Source organism: Mugil cephalus, chromosome 16, assembly GCF_022458985.1.
Source record: "Mugil cephalus isolate CIBA_MC_2020 chromosome 16, CIBA_Mcephalus_1.1, whole genome shotgun sequence".
NCBI classification, from domain to species: Eukaryota; Metazoa; Chordata; class Actinopteri; order Mugiliformes; family Mugilidae; genus Mugil; species Mugil cephalus.
Window position 1 is genome coordinate 16,341,646 of NC_061785.1, and position 16,017 is coordinate 16,357,662.

Below are 16,017 nucleotides of genomic sequence, written 5' to 3' on the forward strand. Positions count from 1 at the left end.
TTTTTATTGTACGTACTTGTGTATAAAAAACAATAGCCCCCGGTGGCATTAGAAACTGTAATCATTTATTTCAACATCTCTCCGACTGACTACAAAAACACAATAATCACAATCAAGAAAAGTTCATATGATGTAACTACAATAAGCTGTATAAAGTTAGGAAACTCAATAAATAACAATAAATACATTAGGAATACATTACATAACAGGGAACGGTGTTAATAAGTCTTATCTCTTTCCTTTGTACTTCACTCTTTAGCATCACTAACTCCTCCAGCAGTGATGGCAAAGGTGGCCTCGTTCTCAGGCATATCAGGACTGGAGGAAATCACAAAGAGACAGATGAGTATAACAAATTAAGAGAGTAATTAAGTAATCACTAATAAGTAATAATAATAAATAATTAACATTTTTAATGGCATATGTTTTCCTGTCCTGCACTAGTGAGTTTTAAGATTTGTTTTATGTATCACTACTATATGTAGGGAGTTGCTCTGCTATTTATTTGAGTATGGGAAATCACTTTCAGTTTGATGATATTCATCTAATCTGAATATTGCATGTTAGGAAAAACATAGAGAAAATGTTGTCATGAATCTTCAAGGACCTGTAAGCACTACGATTTATTCCTTAAACTGCTAAATACCTGTCAAATATCTTAGCAATTCTCATCTCTCCACGGCCCTTCCTCAGGCTGATCCGTGTGGTGGAGGCGTGTGCCAGGATGTGTCCTCCAATTGGCTTCTTAGGATCAGCCTGAAATCTGAAATGGGTAGAAAAAAAAAAAAAAAAGTGTTGCAGTGTTTTCATGGAATTAAAAGACTTCTTAGGAAATGTGTGATGTCTTACGTCATTCCCGCTCCAGGGTCGGCTGTCATCTGGTTGGTAATGAACACGGCTACGTTGTACTCTACAGAAAATACGGAAGCAAATAAATATATATAAATAAAATCCTGAAATTGGTGTAATTCTAAATCTGTATGAGTGTAAGATAACACAGTAAGAAAGATGCTGAGCCATTAGTTCAGCACCTTCTGCAAACATTCCCTGTATTGTGTTTTCTTATCTCCGGAAATAATATTTTTAAGGAGATATTTTGTTACTTGCTTTACTATTCCTTGTCCAGGATGGCTCATGAGGAAAATAAATAAATAAAAATAAATACATATCAGACCTTCAGAGATCTTCTGCAGCCTTGAGAGCATCTGGGCTAGTTTCTGCTGCCGTTCAGCCAGTTCCCCTCGGCCAGAGAAGTCTACTCTGAACAGAGCCATGATGGAGTCAATGATCTAATAGAAAGAAGCACAAACACACAGTGAAAAAGTTAGAGAACAGAAACATCGTTTTGGACGTCACACCAATTATTTTTGTGCAAATTTTCCAGAAGAAAACAGCAAAGAAAGATAATAAAACTCCACTTTGATCTGCTTTAAGAGTTGATGACCAAACCAAAGACAAAACGGAAGCTTAAGAAACTGTTATTTTCTGGGATAGTACCTTCTGACTCTTACCACATTAATGTCTCGTGGATTATGACCCATGAGACATCTCCTACAGCCTACATCCTGTTTTGATGCAACACTTCATGATAGTCAAGGCACTGGTTGCAACAGTAATTGATTTCTGCAGTAAAATCTTATCAGACATGACAGATACAGTTATTCGCAATCTCCAACTCATCCAGGTGTCTGCAGTGCTGATTATTACACATTTAAAGTCCAGGGAATATGTTTCACCCCTGATGATTCAACCACACTGGCTCCGAATTGACTATAGAATCTCAATAATATCATTCATTCATAATCTTTCCGCTGCCTATCTCAGATTGCAGGTCTGTCTGGCACTACATGTCTTCAACTTCAGAACAATGGGTAACAGGACCTTTTGCTTTGCTGCATCGAAAATGCTGAAACTCACTCCCCTCCCGCACACACTGGACTACAAAATGTACTCATCTTCTTATCTCACTTTAACTGCGTCCCTTGCAACTTCTTTCATGAAACAATGTTGACTGTGCATGATGCGAGTGTTGTGGAAGAAATATTTTAACAGTATAATATCATTAGCATTACCATTAAATTCCAAATTTGTGACAAGGTTAATTACCAACAGCTTGAACACTCCTCCCTCTTCATGAAATTTGGCGGCTACAAAGTCCAACAGCTCCATCTGGTGTTCACCTGCAGAGATGAAGAGTAAAGAAGCGACACAGGAGAACTTTACCACGACAAACCGTTTCAGGGCGTACTGCTTTAGACTTTGCACACCACAAATGTACAATAGTACAATATTATAGTCTTGTAGGGTAAATGAAGTGTTGTTCGCACTAGTATAGGCTCGGGCGTAAAGCACATTGTCCAGCACAGCATTGTGGTCCACATTAAACCTATCAGCGATGTCTCTCAGTCTGTCTGGACGACTAGAATCAGACAGTTAAGGATAACAGATAGATTAGGAGTCACATTATGAAACCTGGTGACACATACTCACAGTTCATAAATACAGCCCTCTTAATGTGATGACGAATATAAAACACACATACTACATCGGTAAAGTTTTTACACACAGTCAAATTGAGGCTGCGCTTTGAAAGTTACGTGGTTGTTTACACTGGAAGGATACAAGGTGTTCTCCGTGTCGATGAAGATGACTTTTCCTCCGGAGTAGCCGTCCTCCCCTGGCAGCTGAGCGGCGACTGGACAAAGAACCAGCAGCGAGTCAACTACGTGAAATTTATTTTATTTTTTTCTACAGTGTTGCCTTTTTAACCTCTTCAAAGTGAACGGTTTAACTAAAAAGGCTCCTCACTCACCGCAAAGTGTGTGGGACAGCTGGGTTTTTCCTGTGCGGAACTCTATAGGATGAAAAATTGCATGACGCAGACTGAATGGCATCCGTTACGTTATGAATACGCCGTGTGTTAACCACTATTGGAAATCGCAGAGTGAATATTACAGAAGTAGCCGTGCCCTCACCTCCAAAGGCCTCTGTGATGGCCATACTCTCTAAACCTCCACCCAGAAGTTTACTGCAGAGAACACAGGCGAACAGACACACAACCACAGACATTGTGTTTTATTTCGACTTTGACTGGTAGTGTGTGCTGTTGGTAAATCTCAAAGTGCTGAAAATGTATAATCGTTAATCATACATAATATATAATCATGTGTCTCACAGTTGAAGTGTGCGTGCCCCTTCAGTCCACATAAAATCAACACTATTATGACTTAATCTTAACTCAAACTCCTGGCTGCCGGTCGTGATGTGGAACACCTGCTTCCTCCTCGCGCTGTACTCGAAGGCCGTCTGGAAACCGACAGTCTACGGTGTAAAGAGAGCCATCTAAAACATAAACCATGCGAGTCCTTCAGCCGATCGACTCTCTAGATAACTAGATAACGTCTCACCAGCATTTTTCCAGCAGCTTCCTTGATTTTTTCCACCTTGGCCTCGGACAGGCCCTTGATGTTGCACAGAGCTTTACGCGTCGTCATCTGGATCCCCTTCACAGTGCAGATACCCACTGACTTCAGCTTCTTGATGTCCGCCATGTTCTGTGGTCACACCAAGCGATGGATGCTGGTCATTACAGACACATTTTTGTTCGTGCTGAGCATGTTTCAGATTTGGCGTTTACTCACAATGCCGTGTTTCTGTAGTAGGTCAATGTCTTGGAAGAAGGACTCCTGTTAAGAGACATACAACACATTCATTAATAAGAGTGTTTGTACCTATACAAATATACCTTGAAATATAATGTAAATATACGTTATCTTGTGCCAACCACCCAGTCAACTTGTTCTCCTGCTTATCATTAGCACGCTAGGCTAATTTTTATCTCAGGGTTTTCCTGTAGTGGAGGCTAAAGATTTCTCACCTCATCATCCTGGAAGCTGCTATCATCTTCAACAACTTGATCCTCTGCAGCTTTCATTTTCGCCATCGAATGGCTTCACGGTTACAAATAAAATGTATATATTTTATCTCCTGTTAAGACGAGGTCAACCGCAACAACTTCAGCTAAAATTAGCTAAGTTAATTGTTAGCTCAACGTATGTTGGTAACAAGAGTTCACAATTCACGGATTAAAATATCAAAAAGGACTAACGGCTGTACCTAATATGTTTTTTTGTTTTTGGCGAGCTAACTAAGAGTAGTTACTAATAATAGTTATCCGCTGTCAGAAGAACTTAAAGTTAAAAAGTTAGCCACTGTACGTTCATACGATGCTCGTAGCGGCGGGAGATTCCGACATGAGGCGTATTCAAGTACAATCGGAAATTCTATTCTCACTTGTTAAACTAACAAATGTTTGACCAAATACAAGTAAATAAATGTTGCTTTGAGTGTTGCCGGCTAAAAATTCGATCTTAATGATAACAACATCTCTATCATTAAGTTATTTATTTTTTCAAAATTCTTTATTCTTAAAGTGAAATTTATGTTTTACAGTTTTCTATTTTTTATGTTTTGTACCGATGAGCAAAGAGACTGGAGTCAAATTCTAAAGCTGATTCTGATTTATAACAACTCTGAAGTTATATATATATAAAAAACATAATTAGTTTCTGCTCTCTGCCTTATGAAACATGTTCTCATAAAGTCTCCAAGACCATAAAACCAGCAGTGAATGCAACGTTGGACACTGGCTATTAAAAACGGATGAATGAAGTTGGACCAAAGCATGTATATCAATCATTGCCCACCTTGCCGGTTTCTGCAGTTTGCAGTGAAGATTCAAGGTTCCCTGGAGAGTTTAGACCATACTGACACGATGGCATCATGCATTTGATGCACATTTGTCAGCTATACAACCATAATGAGTCTCTGTTTCAACCACATCCCTGAAATGCTCTAATGGTTATGGTAGCTGTGGGTGTCATTTTTAGGGTTTAAAAAAAAAAAAAAAAACTTACTGATGGTAATTTTTGCTTTGACACATGGAGTGAAGATGGTCATAAACATTGCACCCGAGACTTTTTGTTTCATTTGGTGTTTTAATTTTTGCAGTCATGTTGAAAGAGAGACATGTGTTGGTCAGTGAGCTGTGAACGACTAAAGAGAAAACAGAATGGCATTCTCTTCAGACTGGATGTGTCAGAGTAATAATGGCATCAAAACGTCTTCCACCACCGTAAACACTCGTAACTGAAAAACTTCTTCCAAAGTCTTTAAGGGCAGACTTTTGTTGCATGTTACATGCCATTAACGTTAAGGAACAATCTTTAAACTGCACTGAGGCAAGTGAGAGGCATTGCACTTTGACATAAACAGTACAACAGGGAATCGTGACAACTGTACAGACGGAAACACCACGTAGAAAAGAGTGTCATTTGGTTCACTGAACTTCAAGAGGCCACTGTGTAGACACCATTCCTCGCAGTTTATCACACAAGCCTGTCAGATGTCATTATTATTATTATTATTAGATCATTCTCACACAAGTGGAACCGACAAGCACACAGAAAGTAGACAGAACTGCCAACAAAACTAATGCTCTTCAAACTGCAAACATAAGACGTACACCTGATAACTTTAAGATTTTTTTCCTCTTTTCAGTGTTTCCACCTACTAACCCCTAAAGAACACATTATTTATGCTGATATTTATTTTAAAAAAAAGAACAAGAAAACAGAAGCAGCGCTCCTGGAAATCAGTCTCTGCATGATGTTGGGAGTAAGGAGAGACAGTGAGAGAGAAGTCTCCACCTCCGATCCGATTAACCAACTTTACGTTGGGGTGAGCCTAATGCAGTGCTGAAGAGGCAGATTTTGCTGTTTTGTTTTTGTTTTGTATTTTTAACCGCAGGTTCTCTTCTCCCTGGTCTCTCTGTCTCTCCTTGCGAGTGACCCTGCTGTATCGTCAGCAGCAGGTTTCGGTTTCGTGTCGGCGCTTCCCGTCCCTCACATCTTGCCAGGTGCAGGAGGCATCATGCCCGGCATCCCACCAGACATCCCAGTGTTGGGCCCCAACAGGATCTGGAAGGGAATGATTCAACAAATCAGGTTGCTTTTCGATTCAAGTTACATTGCATAGTAATAATAATGCTGCAACAACGTGTGGATGCAATCAATCATGCAAAATGTTGATTTGAGGGGAATATGTCACAAAGTTCTCGCTTTTCTCGCTGAAAATTAAACTTTATCCAGAAAAGCCTGATGCTAATCATCAAAAAATTACCTTTCTTTAAACACAGGCCTAGTAAAGAGGGCTGCTTTGCGAAAATCAGAGTAAGCAACCTTTTGACTAATTGGATTTTGTTTATTTAGATTTATCAATTGAAAAAAAAAGAATCTTTGAATGCAGCTCTAATAACAGTTCTTGCTACCTCACACTTGTGAAGTAATGTGGTGGCTTCTGAAACAGATCAGATCAGATCAGATCATTCAAACTACTAATTGTCACGGCTGAGGCTTGTCTCCATTCTCTTTGCTTCTAAAACCCAGGAAGACTGACCTGTCTCTGCTGTTGTAGCTGCTGCTGCTCCAGCTGTAGTCTTTCCGTCTCAAACACAACGGGCAGCACCAGGATCATGAAGGAGGTAGTGCCCACCCAGAGAGCGGAGCGGGAAAAACTGAAACAAGTCGACAGCCTGATTAGTGTCCGACGTTCAAGATGTGTTCAATCACAGAATAGAATAGAATAGAATAGAATAGAATAGATCATCCTTTTCTAAACTGCAGCCTGTAAGCATTCAGGTTATATGTCTAAAGGCTATGACAGGGAAAAAACATGAGCCTATTGGTGACAAAAGCTGAGTGACAGAGGAAGATCAGAGCACATGGGGGGATGAGACAGATATGGCGGAGCTTGGTTGCGAAGAGCATTATTGGTAAGCAACACTAATCTCCAGTACTGTCACAGCGGGCATCTGCATGAGCAGATTCATGCAGCAATGATGTGAGATGAAAACACTCCTGAAACACACACACACCTGTAAAACTTCTTGACCAGTGACATGGAGCACTGTGCAGACACCTCAGCAGCTGTTCGCACTGTGTCAGGAAACATCTCTGTCAGGCCCCACAACCTCTCCACCAGGGTCTCGTCCAGCTTAAGAAGGAAAACGCAAACAACAGTCAACTCGAGCGACATTACAAGGAAAAAAACGAAGAAGAAATAAAGAACATGCAGGAAAAATACTTCAACAACATCTATCTATCTAAGATTGGTGTTACAACCATGGAAAATTCACTATTAAACCGTAATAACAATCAACGTATTGACTACTATTAATTACTGCACTACTTTCATTGATTGTGTATAGTAGGAACAGACCGGACAGACAGAGACTATGGCTGTCAGAGGTAGACCTCACATCTTAAGTAGCTAGCTAATTAGCCTCGTTGCAACCCTGTTATATAGCCATGTCTGGCAAGAATACCGGAGACGTCAAATAAGACGGTGTTAATTTTCTATTCTCTATCCATCACATTCCCCGGGTGCGTTTGAATGGGCATTTTCTTACATCTTCATCCTCGTCGTCGTCTATCTCGTCCTCGGGGGGCCGGGTAGCCACCGGGCCCGCAGCGGGCGAATGCTCCTCGAGTGTGTCCATGTCTTCTTCTTCTTTCCGGGTTGTATGGACCGCGTAAACTCAGCGAACGAGTCGGCTGAAACTAAACTACAGCAAACGATCGTTTTCTGATGATTTCCCCCGCTGGCTTTCGTTACAGCTAATGCTAAAGGGGCTGCATATGTCCAACGACAGTCTGAGGTCACGGTTAGAAAACGTGAGCCTCGTCAGGGTCGGATGACGTCAGAGTGGCAGGGGTCAGACTGCGCTTCGTGTTTGTGTTTTTACAACGAGCGCCCCCTGTCGCTCTGACTGACTAACAACAATCACTGTAGTCATGACTCATAACTGTCGTGTCATGTGCTGGCCAAAAACACCAGTGTGAAGTGTGTTACTTAAGATCATCACCGGGTTAACGGTATCTGTGGTAAATATCAGTGGATAAACATATGATTTATGGAACCAATGGGTTATTTTAAAAGCCGGACACAACTTTCGAAAAATGTGATTAACATCTTATTCAGGAATCACAAAAGTATACTACTATGCATCACATACAGCAATAACACAGCACTGATTAAATGAATTAAAGCACTACATTAGCACGGTTTTAGTATTATTACATAGTTGTTATATTGTAAAGGTCACCAAAAATATTTTTTGCACATTAAACACAATAACATGGAAAAGATGGATAAACCCTTTTTACCAAATATTTTAAATTTTTGGAGCATGATCTGGACTAGGAAATATAACTATTCTTTTTTTGTTTACTCCTTTTTCCTATCTATCTATCTATCTATCTATCTATCTATCTATCTATCTATCTATCTATCTATCTATCTATCTATCTATCTATCTATCTATCTATCTATCTATCTATCTATCTATCTATCTATCTATCTAAGTATTGTAGAAGAATTTTATAAGTGTTCTCCACGTCTTATTTATGGGATTTTTATGTATCGTCACTTTTTAAAATAGACCAACAAAAGCCCAGAGAAAACAAGAATGCGCTGTTACACTCAAATGGTGGAAAACAAGCACATGATCGCCAGCCTCCTCATGAAACGGCATATGACAGCACTTATACTGTAAACTAAGCGAGGGTGTGTTTGTGCGTGTGATGCGTTTATGTGTTTTAGCTGGAATCGGGTTTTTATATATATATATACTCAGAACCACATGGCAGCGTTTCTATCTGTTTCCAGAGTTGTTATTGTCGCTGGTGGGAGCAGTGAAGTGGGGGCTGTTCATGGAAAAGTTCAGGGATGCAGGGATTCCTTGTTTACATCCTCCCGGAGTACGCCGCGGGGGCGGGGTTAGGCCCGCCCTCATTCTTTAGGCCTGACGTCATTGTCGCTTGTGTTTTTTATGAATGAAAGAATCCAACCTCAGAGAGCAGCGGAGTAATTCCGGGAAAAGGCGGACTGACATTTTGTCGCCAGGCTTGCGTCGACCCAGCAGGTAAATTATCACATTTTAAACAAAATACTAAACATTAAGAGGTTCGGCTGGTACGTGGTGGTGTTCGCCGAGCGTTAGGGGACTGGTTTCCGCCGGGGGACTCTTGCCAAGGACAAGTGAGCAGGCAGCTGTTTGCTTTCCTTTAGCTCGTCAGATACCGTGGATGCTAGGTGCTAACAGTTAACATTACTAGCATGTTTGAGATGATGCGGATAATTTGCCCTCGCTCTTCATATTTGCGCCTCTGTAGTCGCACAGTCTGACGCCTGGAGGGTGTTTCCACTCCCCTATTTTATGTGTGCGGGTATGAAATGGTTTAAATTGTTTATTTAAAGAGTAAATAAATGGTTGTCGGGGTGTTTACTATAGCAGCAGCGCCGTTCCCCTGAGCTGGCCAGCTCCTCACCGTTTAAGATTAAGGCTCAATCCTAGCCCTAGCTTGATAAATTAATACGGTTTGCACGATTTTACGTGTTAACATTTTATTATTCGGGCATTTCAAGTCACAACGTGTAGATATTACGGAGTTAGACAAGAAAACAACACATGTTCTGGCTAAGGTTCGGCGGTGGTGCGTTCACTTGTTGCTCGCTCGCTTTGATATTTTTAAAAGTCCACCAACGAGGTATTTATAGTGAAATACAAACACGGACGTCCTGTGTTGTTGGGTCCAATACAGAAAGACGTGGTCACGTCTGGTTTCCTGGGTTTGTACAGACTGGCAGTCTTGGTGGAGCTGAGCAAAGGCTTTATTGCTGAATCACCCTGACTTTACGAAACGGCGGTCTCATCGGTTTACAGCCGGAGTCCGCCGGCTGGTCGGACAACCAGCCGCCGTTGCTGCAACTTCCTACGCATTTCGGGAAATGCAGTTTGTTGCCTTCGAGGCCATCTAAACAGGTGCTTTTTTTATATAGCTTGTGTGTGGCGCTGGAGCCCTAATAGGATTACTATGGCGTTACTCAAAGGCCACACTAAGTGAAACCACTGTTATGAAATGACTGCTTTGGCTTGTGTGGTTCCTGCTCATGTCTCCCTGGGTTCTTCTCAGGTTAAACGGCATCGTTTACAGCTACAGTTTATGTAGGTTACTGTGTCTACAGAGTTTTTTTTATTATTTTTATATATCTTTTGGACACAGTTTTACGCCATAAAAAAAGGCCATTAAAGGAGACACAGTAAGAAAGTTCAGAGAGACACCAGAGGGAGTGCAGTTGTGTAAAACAGTAAATGAAACTACCTGGGTTATGGCTCTACAATAAGTTTTATGATCCGAGTCACAAAAGTGTTATATAATAATAAGGGGAAAGAGCATAAACGCAACAAGAAACGGAATGAAATCGCTCACATTACATGGCAGGATAATTACATAATTTTGACTTTATTGTGAAAAGACTGAGAAGAGGAAATAGGCTTAAAAAAAAAAAAGTTTGTCAGCAATCATAAATATTCCCCGGGAACCGAGAAGTGTGAGCCGCCACCGGGGCAGTTTGTTGAGTGGCAAGCAGTTGGCTCGTCAGAGGAGCCGCCAAAAGGTCAACAACAACCTCAAAGGAACCACGGGACGGCGTTTGGCAACCTTTAACAGCTCCTTCATGTTTTCCTCCTCACCTCTGGACCGCCGGGGTGAACCGACGAAAAGGTCAAAATCCAAGTGTTGCAATAAATATGAAAGTTAACAGCCTGACTTTGCACATGCAACGTGGGAAAGCACCCCTGCGGCCGTGTGATGTCAGAGTAAAATTTGGTGCTTTTGATCAAATGTTAAAAGTCTGCAGCTATTCTGTTTGTATCCTCTGCGCCCCGGGTCCGCATGTAGGTGAAGTGAACGCAGCGTGTGCTGCAGAGTCGTTTTTTTTTTCTTTTTTTTATCGACACGATCAACCGTGTAGTGACTAAGGGGGAAAAAAGCGCTGATGTTGGCCCACTTGGAGGTTAGACTTTAATCCCACACAGCACTATTTGTGAGCTGACCTAAGAGGCGTGTAGGAAGTCCCGACGCAGCCTGCGCGAAATGCTGAGTGAGAAGAACAGGAGAGAGAGTTACCAAATACTTTCTCATTTATTTCACCATGTTACGAGACGGAGCCCGGTTTTACTTTTAGTTCTCTTTTGACTCTTAAAAATTCAGATCGCGCCGATAATTTACGACCTGAATGCGCAATCCAATTGCAGATCTGTAACACGCCGCTTGAGATTGTTTTCATTATCGGGGGTTTCATCTGTGTGGAAATATTTCGCTAAAATGTTTTCACAGTTACAGCCGTGAACCGTTGGTGTTATGTTGACAAGAGGAAGTGTTGAGGGAATTGGTTAGGACACCTGCTTTTGAGCAACCAAAGGGCAGACCCAACTTCCCCCTCACTATTCCAGCTAACAGAGAAAGACGTGTTTCTTTCAACCCCCCCCCCCTCCATGCTTTCATATCAAACAGCACCGTTTAATGAGAGAGCGTGTTTGGAGAAGCGTGAAAGGTCTGCGGCTTCCCTTTTTCTTTATCGAGCATGACTGGCCATCTTGTGAGCGGATGGTGAATGTCAGACCACACTTGAGCCAAAAAAAAAAAAAAAACGCACATTGTCCCGAGTCACATGTCATAACACACCTTTGGTTTTTTTTTCTGTGTCCCGTTTCTGTCCTTCCAGAGTGTCTATATTTGTTCTGAGTGGTGTTCGGGGGGAAAAGACGATTGGATCATGGCGACAGAGAGAAGCAGCAAAGCCCTGAAGGTAACACATGGCCAGAAATAACACTCGAGTTATGTTATCTCAAGGAGAGTGAGTCATGCTTGTAGCCCAGAGCTGAAACTTTGATGTTGAAAGGAAGTTTCATCCTGGCGTCATTTGTCATTTTCCTCTCTTTTCTTTCTTTTTTTTTAACATTTCCCCCCGTCTTTCTCCCCCCCCTCAGGTCAAGCAGGAATGCGGCGAGAACGTGCCCATCCTGTCGGACAGCGAGCTCATGTCCCTGTCGGTGCGGGAGCTGAACCTCCACCTGCGCGGCCTCTCCCGCGACGAGATCCAGAAGCTGAAGCAGCGGCGCCGCACCTTGAAGAACCGGGGCTACGCCGCCAGCTGCAGGGTGAAGCGGGTGTCGCAGCGGGAGGCCCTGGAGCAGCAGAAGATGGAGCTGCAGAGGGAGGTGGAGAGGCTCGGGGCGGAGAACGCCGGCATGAGGAAAGAGCTGGAGGGGCTGGGCGCGCGCCTCGCCGCCCTCCAGAGATTCGCCAGGGGCCTGGAGGCTGGAGGCGGCAGCCTGCTGGCCACGGCCCCGCGCCTCAACACGGCCTCGGTCATCACCATCGTCAAGAGTCCGCCGCAGCCTCCAGCTCAGAGAGAACAGGAGCCGTCCTAGAAGGAGCTGCTGGGGGCCGGACTGGGGGTTGGGTCGGGGAGGGGGGGGGTAGACAGCCTGCAATGCAAACACACACACACCTGCAGGCAAACACATAGAACACACACACACACACACACACACCCAGGAGAACAGGAAGACTATATTAGTAGGAAAATACTAAGCGCCTCGTTCACGTCATCATATGCAGTAGTAATTTAGTTTAGTGACAGGATCCTGTCGCCCGGTAGTCCAGACTCATCTAGGCCTGGTGGAGGGGTCCGCTGCTCGTCGCTGCTTCATCACACCGCAGCTTAGTCGACTGAATTTACTCAAAGTTTAGATTCAGAACCATCAGGTTTAATGTGAACAGGGTGTTGGGCACTGATGTACTCGTACCACACACACATGCACAAAACTCTCTCGCTTTCTCCCCCCCCCCGCCCTCCCCCCCCGGATCCAGACGGGGGCGTAACTGAACTCGGACTGAAGCCAGACCGACCCCGGCAGAGTTACTGTACGTCACCTCCGCCGCTCAGCAGACCCGAGGCCGCGCGGCCGGCGCCCTCTGGCTGAGCTACCTAAAGGCCCGGGCGCGTCTTTTCCGCTTACATTTAAGGCACGTGACCAACGGCGAAATGTCAGGGTGGAGCAGGAGTTCGTGTTTCGGCTCTACAACATTCCTGGCACGGACGTAGTTAGCAATTACATGTGTGTCTGCTACCATGCAAGGAGACGTCCTTATCCTTTGCGCAGGTGGGGGGTAACGGGTGCTGTGAAGTAGATCGTCGCTATTTGATCTGTTTCCAGAGCGGAGTAAAGCGACCACGCTGACAGCCGCCTCACTGTCCAGAAAAAAGGTTGGGAATCGCTGCACAAGTCCGTAAAATTCTTTCAAGCTGTAGATGTTTTTCTAGTTTGGGGATCCTTCCGGCCACTACTCCCTACCTGTTCTGTACCGCTTGTGTACACATCTCTCAGAGCGACGCAGTGCCTTCAAGTGTCTGTAGGAGTTTCAAGAATGCAGAGCTAAAGAAGGAAAAAGTTAAAAACAGGCTGTAATGTCTCCCTCTTTCCCGCTCGTAACCACACCTTCTATTTTCTAAGCTATAACCCCACATTACCCGTTTTCCCCGACCTCTACTGTGCAGTAACTCCGCTACAGTCCGCTGCGGCTTCCTTCCTTCACGTGTGGTGAGCTTCCGACGACACACGTTGGTCACTTCGCTCGGGGGGGAGGGCAACAAAAAAAACATAACAAAAGCGGAGTCGCGTCTGGCAGGAATTTACGCTCAAGTCGAAAAATCTTTTGCATACATTCCCCGTTTTGTGTTCTTGTTTGTAATATTTGTACGTGCCGCTGAGAGACGACAATGTTGAGTGACATTTATCAGAGATATATTCTATATTTTATTTGTATTTAAAGGTAGATATTATGAAAGACAAGCTAACGAGTGCTGTGATGTTCTGTATGTTTTCAAAAAAAAAGTACTTATGACTAGTCTGAGGATATTCTCATGTCTAATTGTTGTGTTTGTGTGGCGACGATGATTACGAAATGTTAATTATTAGCAGTGTAGAAATATGCTCGAAGCCAATGGCCATATTGCTGTATGATGATGATGATGATGATGATGATTTTTTTTGTGTGTGTTTGTTCTTTTTTTTTTGTTTTTGTCATGTTCGTACTGGCTTGTCATGGTGGATCCTTGGAGGGACGTTATTTTATTTTTTTTGTTGTTTTTTTTTCTATGATGACTCGTTCGTGCGAAAGGTCACTTCTGAATTGGCGGGATGTCAAAAGGTTAAAAGAGAAAGGTGGAGATGAGGAGGAGACAAGAGGGCTGAGGAGGAGCTGGACGATGGAGAAAGAAAGTAGGAAAGGAGGACTGGGAGAGGAGGTGCAGAGGGGTGGCGCTTTATTCACTTGAAAACCTCCATCAGACGTCGGCCTTAGGTTCCACGGAGTTTAGGCCACTGAATAGTGCTAGCAATATTGTGTATAAGTAGGCTGTGTAACACATTAAACTGTGTTGGCAAATAACTCCTAAAGATACAGGACATATATTTAGCTATATATGAATATCAGTGTGGCAGCATTTATTCTCAATATTTTAACGTCTCACATCTGTCCAATTTGTGCTGGATGTTTTGTAATACCTGCAAAACAAAAAATGGTCTTTGTATTTATTACCTGTATTTTTTCTATTGTGAAAATTTAAGTACATTTGTCTATTTTATATATTAATTATAATAAATGTTGTACATATTGTACATAACATGGTGGTTGTCGACTGGTTTGGAAGAGAGGGGGAAGTGGAGTCGCGCGCGTTCACCCGCCCCGGATCTGAAGATAAAGAGGAGCTTCACGTACGCGTGGAGCGAACTCTGCGAGAGGAGGATCGATGGTCTAATTATTTCTGACGTGTTTGTAGCGAGCGCACGCTCGGTCTGAATGTGCTTCACGACAACAAAAAAAGTGCTGACTCATGCTACGCTGTTTACCTCGGCTCCTCCGCTAAGTCCCCGATGTTCTCCCTGTGAGCGTCAGGAGTATCTCATCTGGTTTTTTACAGCGTCTCAGCGTTTTTTTTAACCACATCTGGCCCCGTGAACACGCACACGTGTAACAAAATGTGAATGTGTTAAAATTCAGATGTGGATTCAGATTGGTTTCACACATTCACCTTGGTTTCTAGCTCGAGCTAAAAACAAATATTTACAACAATGATTTCCAACAGTTCTTAATATAGTAGAACAGATAAATTATTATTATCATTTATTACTAGGGCACACTATCCAAATAATATATCATAATATTTCAACCTTTTAAAATCAATTATTGCTATTAAAAATATTTCTTCCATTACCCTTGTTTAAGAACCTCTGGTTTCCAGAACCCAGGTATAATTCAGATCTTCCTACATTCATGACTTAGAAGGACACTGGGACATTCAGTCTTAATTCTTCTTACTCTGGGCACAAATACAACATGGACAGGAGAGGTTATATGAGGAGAGTCATTGTTAGGTTTCCTTGAAGTGAGGCTGCTTGAGGTATTTATCCATCATCAGTGTGTCATCTACAATAGACTGAAACTCTGTCCAAGCAGCGACCTGGTGTGGACGTCTTTAAGCCACCTCCATATCAATTGGAGTCTTCTAAGAGCTCTAGCACTGCTTTACCTTGCTCTGAGGCGGCCTTTTCCAATGTGACCATCGACTGCCCTCCTGAAAGCCACCAGACTCCACTGGAAAAAAAACAAAGCAGTAATTTTACATCACAGAGCATAAGGGTCTATTATGGTTGGTCTATTCTGGTGATTCTGGTGCCTTAACACATTCATTTGGACCAAAAGTCACAGAATAACACTCACCAAGCGAACCGATCAAGCCCGTATTAGACCAGACGCTCCCGTGTTCTGTGAAGTAAAATTAATGTTTTTCTGAATGGAGTCTGGTGGCGACAAAGACAGCACGGAACAATTCAACGGCTTAAGTTTCCACATTGGAAAAGGTGGTATGACGGCTAAATATAGCAAATAGCTAAATGTAGACTACACTTAAAGTGACGCGTATTACTTCAGGTAGCTAAAACACGACTTGCCGTTGACCCCTTCAACAATGTTAAAGCCGTGGGGAAGCATTTCACCTCAAAAAGATATTTACAAAAGGATTCTTCAAAGCGACTTTAACAGAGAT

General features: G+C 42.9%; 3 protein-coding genes across 4 annotated transcripts; 1 reads left to right on the forward strand and 2 right to left on the reverse strand.

Annotated features, from left to right (window-relative positions):
• Positions 1–122: 122 nt before the first annotated feature.
• dmc1 (DNA meiotic recombinase 1) lies at positions 123–4,246 on the reverse strand. The gene is made up of 13 exons (XM_047609425.1): positions 3,878–4,246; positions 3,642–3,686; positions 3,408–3,554; positions 3,239–3,321; positions 2,976–3,028; positions 2,813–2,854; positions 2,623–2,695; positions 2,328–2,419; positions 2,107–2,180; positions 1,175–1,289; positions 850–910; positions 647–763; positions 123–318 (listed from the first exon to the last, which is right to left on the reverse strand). The coding sequence occupies exons 1-13, from the start codon at positions 3,941–3,943 to the stop codon at positions 249–251; spliced, it is 1,038 nt and encodes a 345-aa protein (XP_047465381.1). The 5' UTR covers positions 3,944–4,246; the 3' UTR covers positions 123–248.
• Positions 4,247–4,977: 731 nt separating this feature from the next.
• Positions 4,978–7,766, reverse strand: tomm22 (translocase of outer mitochondrial membrane 22 homolog (yeast)). The gene is made up of 4 exons (XM_047608710.1): positions 7,469–7,766; positions 6,935–7,053; positions 6,457–6,574; positions 4,978–5,978 (listed from the first exon to the last, which is right to left on the reverse strand). Exons 1-4 carry the CDS (start codon positions 7,556–7,558, stop codon positions 5,904–5,906), a joined length of 402 nt encoding a protein of 133 aa, XP_047464666.1. The 5' UTR covers positions 7,559–7,766; the 3' UTR covers positions 4,978–5,903.
• Positions 7,767–8,842: 1,076 nt separating this feature from the next.
• maff (v-maf avian musculoaponeurotic fibrosarcoma oncogene homolog F) lies at positions 8,843–14,595 on the forward strand. Of its 2 annotated transcripts, none has more exons than XM_047608707.1 (3): positions 8,843–8,983; positions 11,629–11,712; positions 11,894–14,595. In XM_047608707.1, the coding sequence occupies exons 2-3, from the start codon at positions 11,680–11,682 to the stop codon at positions 12,335–12,337; spliced, it is 477 nt and encodes a 158-aa protein (XP_047464663.1). In that variant the 5' UTR covers positions 8,843–8,983; positions 11,629–11,679; the 3' UTR covers positions 12,338–14,595. The 2 variants fall into 2 exon arrangements, with proteins under 2 accessions (XP_047464663.1, XP_047464664.1); XM_047608708.1 differs by lacking the exon at positions 8,843–8,983 and adding an exon at positions 9,967–10,625.
• Positions 14,596–16,017: the final 1,422 nt, after the last annotated feature.

Excerpts from the sequence above, each read along its gene's own strand:
- tomm22 (XM_047608710.1), bottom strand. The coding sequence starts at position 7,558 with ATGGACACACTCGAGGAGCATTCGCCCGCTGCGGGCCCGGTGGCTACC. Across the intron at positions 7,054-7,468 it reads ACGACGACGAGGATGAAGAT|CTGGACGAGACCCTGGTGGA; the intron begins GTAAGAAAATGC and ends TTCCTTCTTAAG. Across the intron at positions 5,979-6,456 it reads AGCTACAACAGCAGAGACAG|ATCCTGTTGGGGCCCAACAC; the intron begins GTCAGTCTTCCT and ends ATTCCCTTCCAG.
- maff (XM_047608707.1), top strand. The coding sequence starts at position 11,680 with ATGGCGACAGAGAGAAGCAGCAAAGCCCTGAAG. Across the intron at positions 11,713-11,893 it reads GAAGCAGCAAAGCCCTGAAG|GTCAAGCAGGAATGCGGCGA; the intron begins GTAACACATGGC and ends CCCCCCCCTCAG.
- dmc1 (XM_047609425.1), bottom strand. The coding sequence starts at position 3,943 with ATGGCGAAAATGAAAGCTGCAGAGGATCAAGTTGTTGAAGATGATAGC. Across the intron at positions 3,029-3,238 it reads ACCGGCAGCCAGGAGTTTGA|TAAACTTCTGGGTGGAGGTT; the intron begins GTTAAGATTAAG and ends TGTTCTCTGCAG. Across the intron at positions 2,420-2,622 it reads ATCGACACGGAGAACACCTT|TCGTCCAGACAGACTGAGAG; the intron begins GTATCCTTCCAG and ends GTCTGATTCTAG.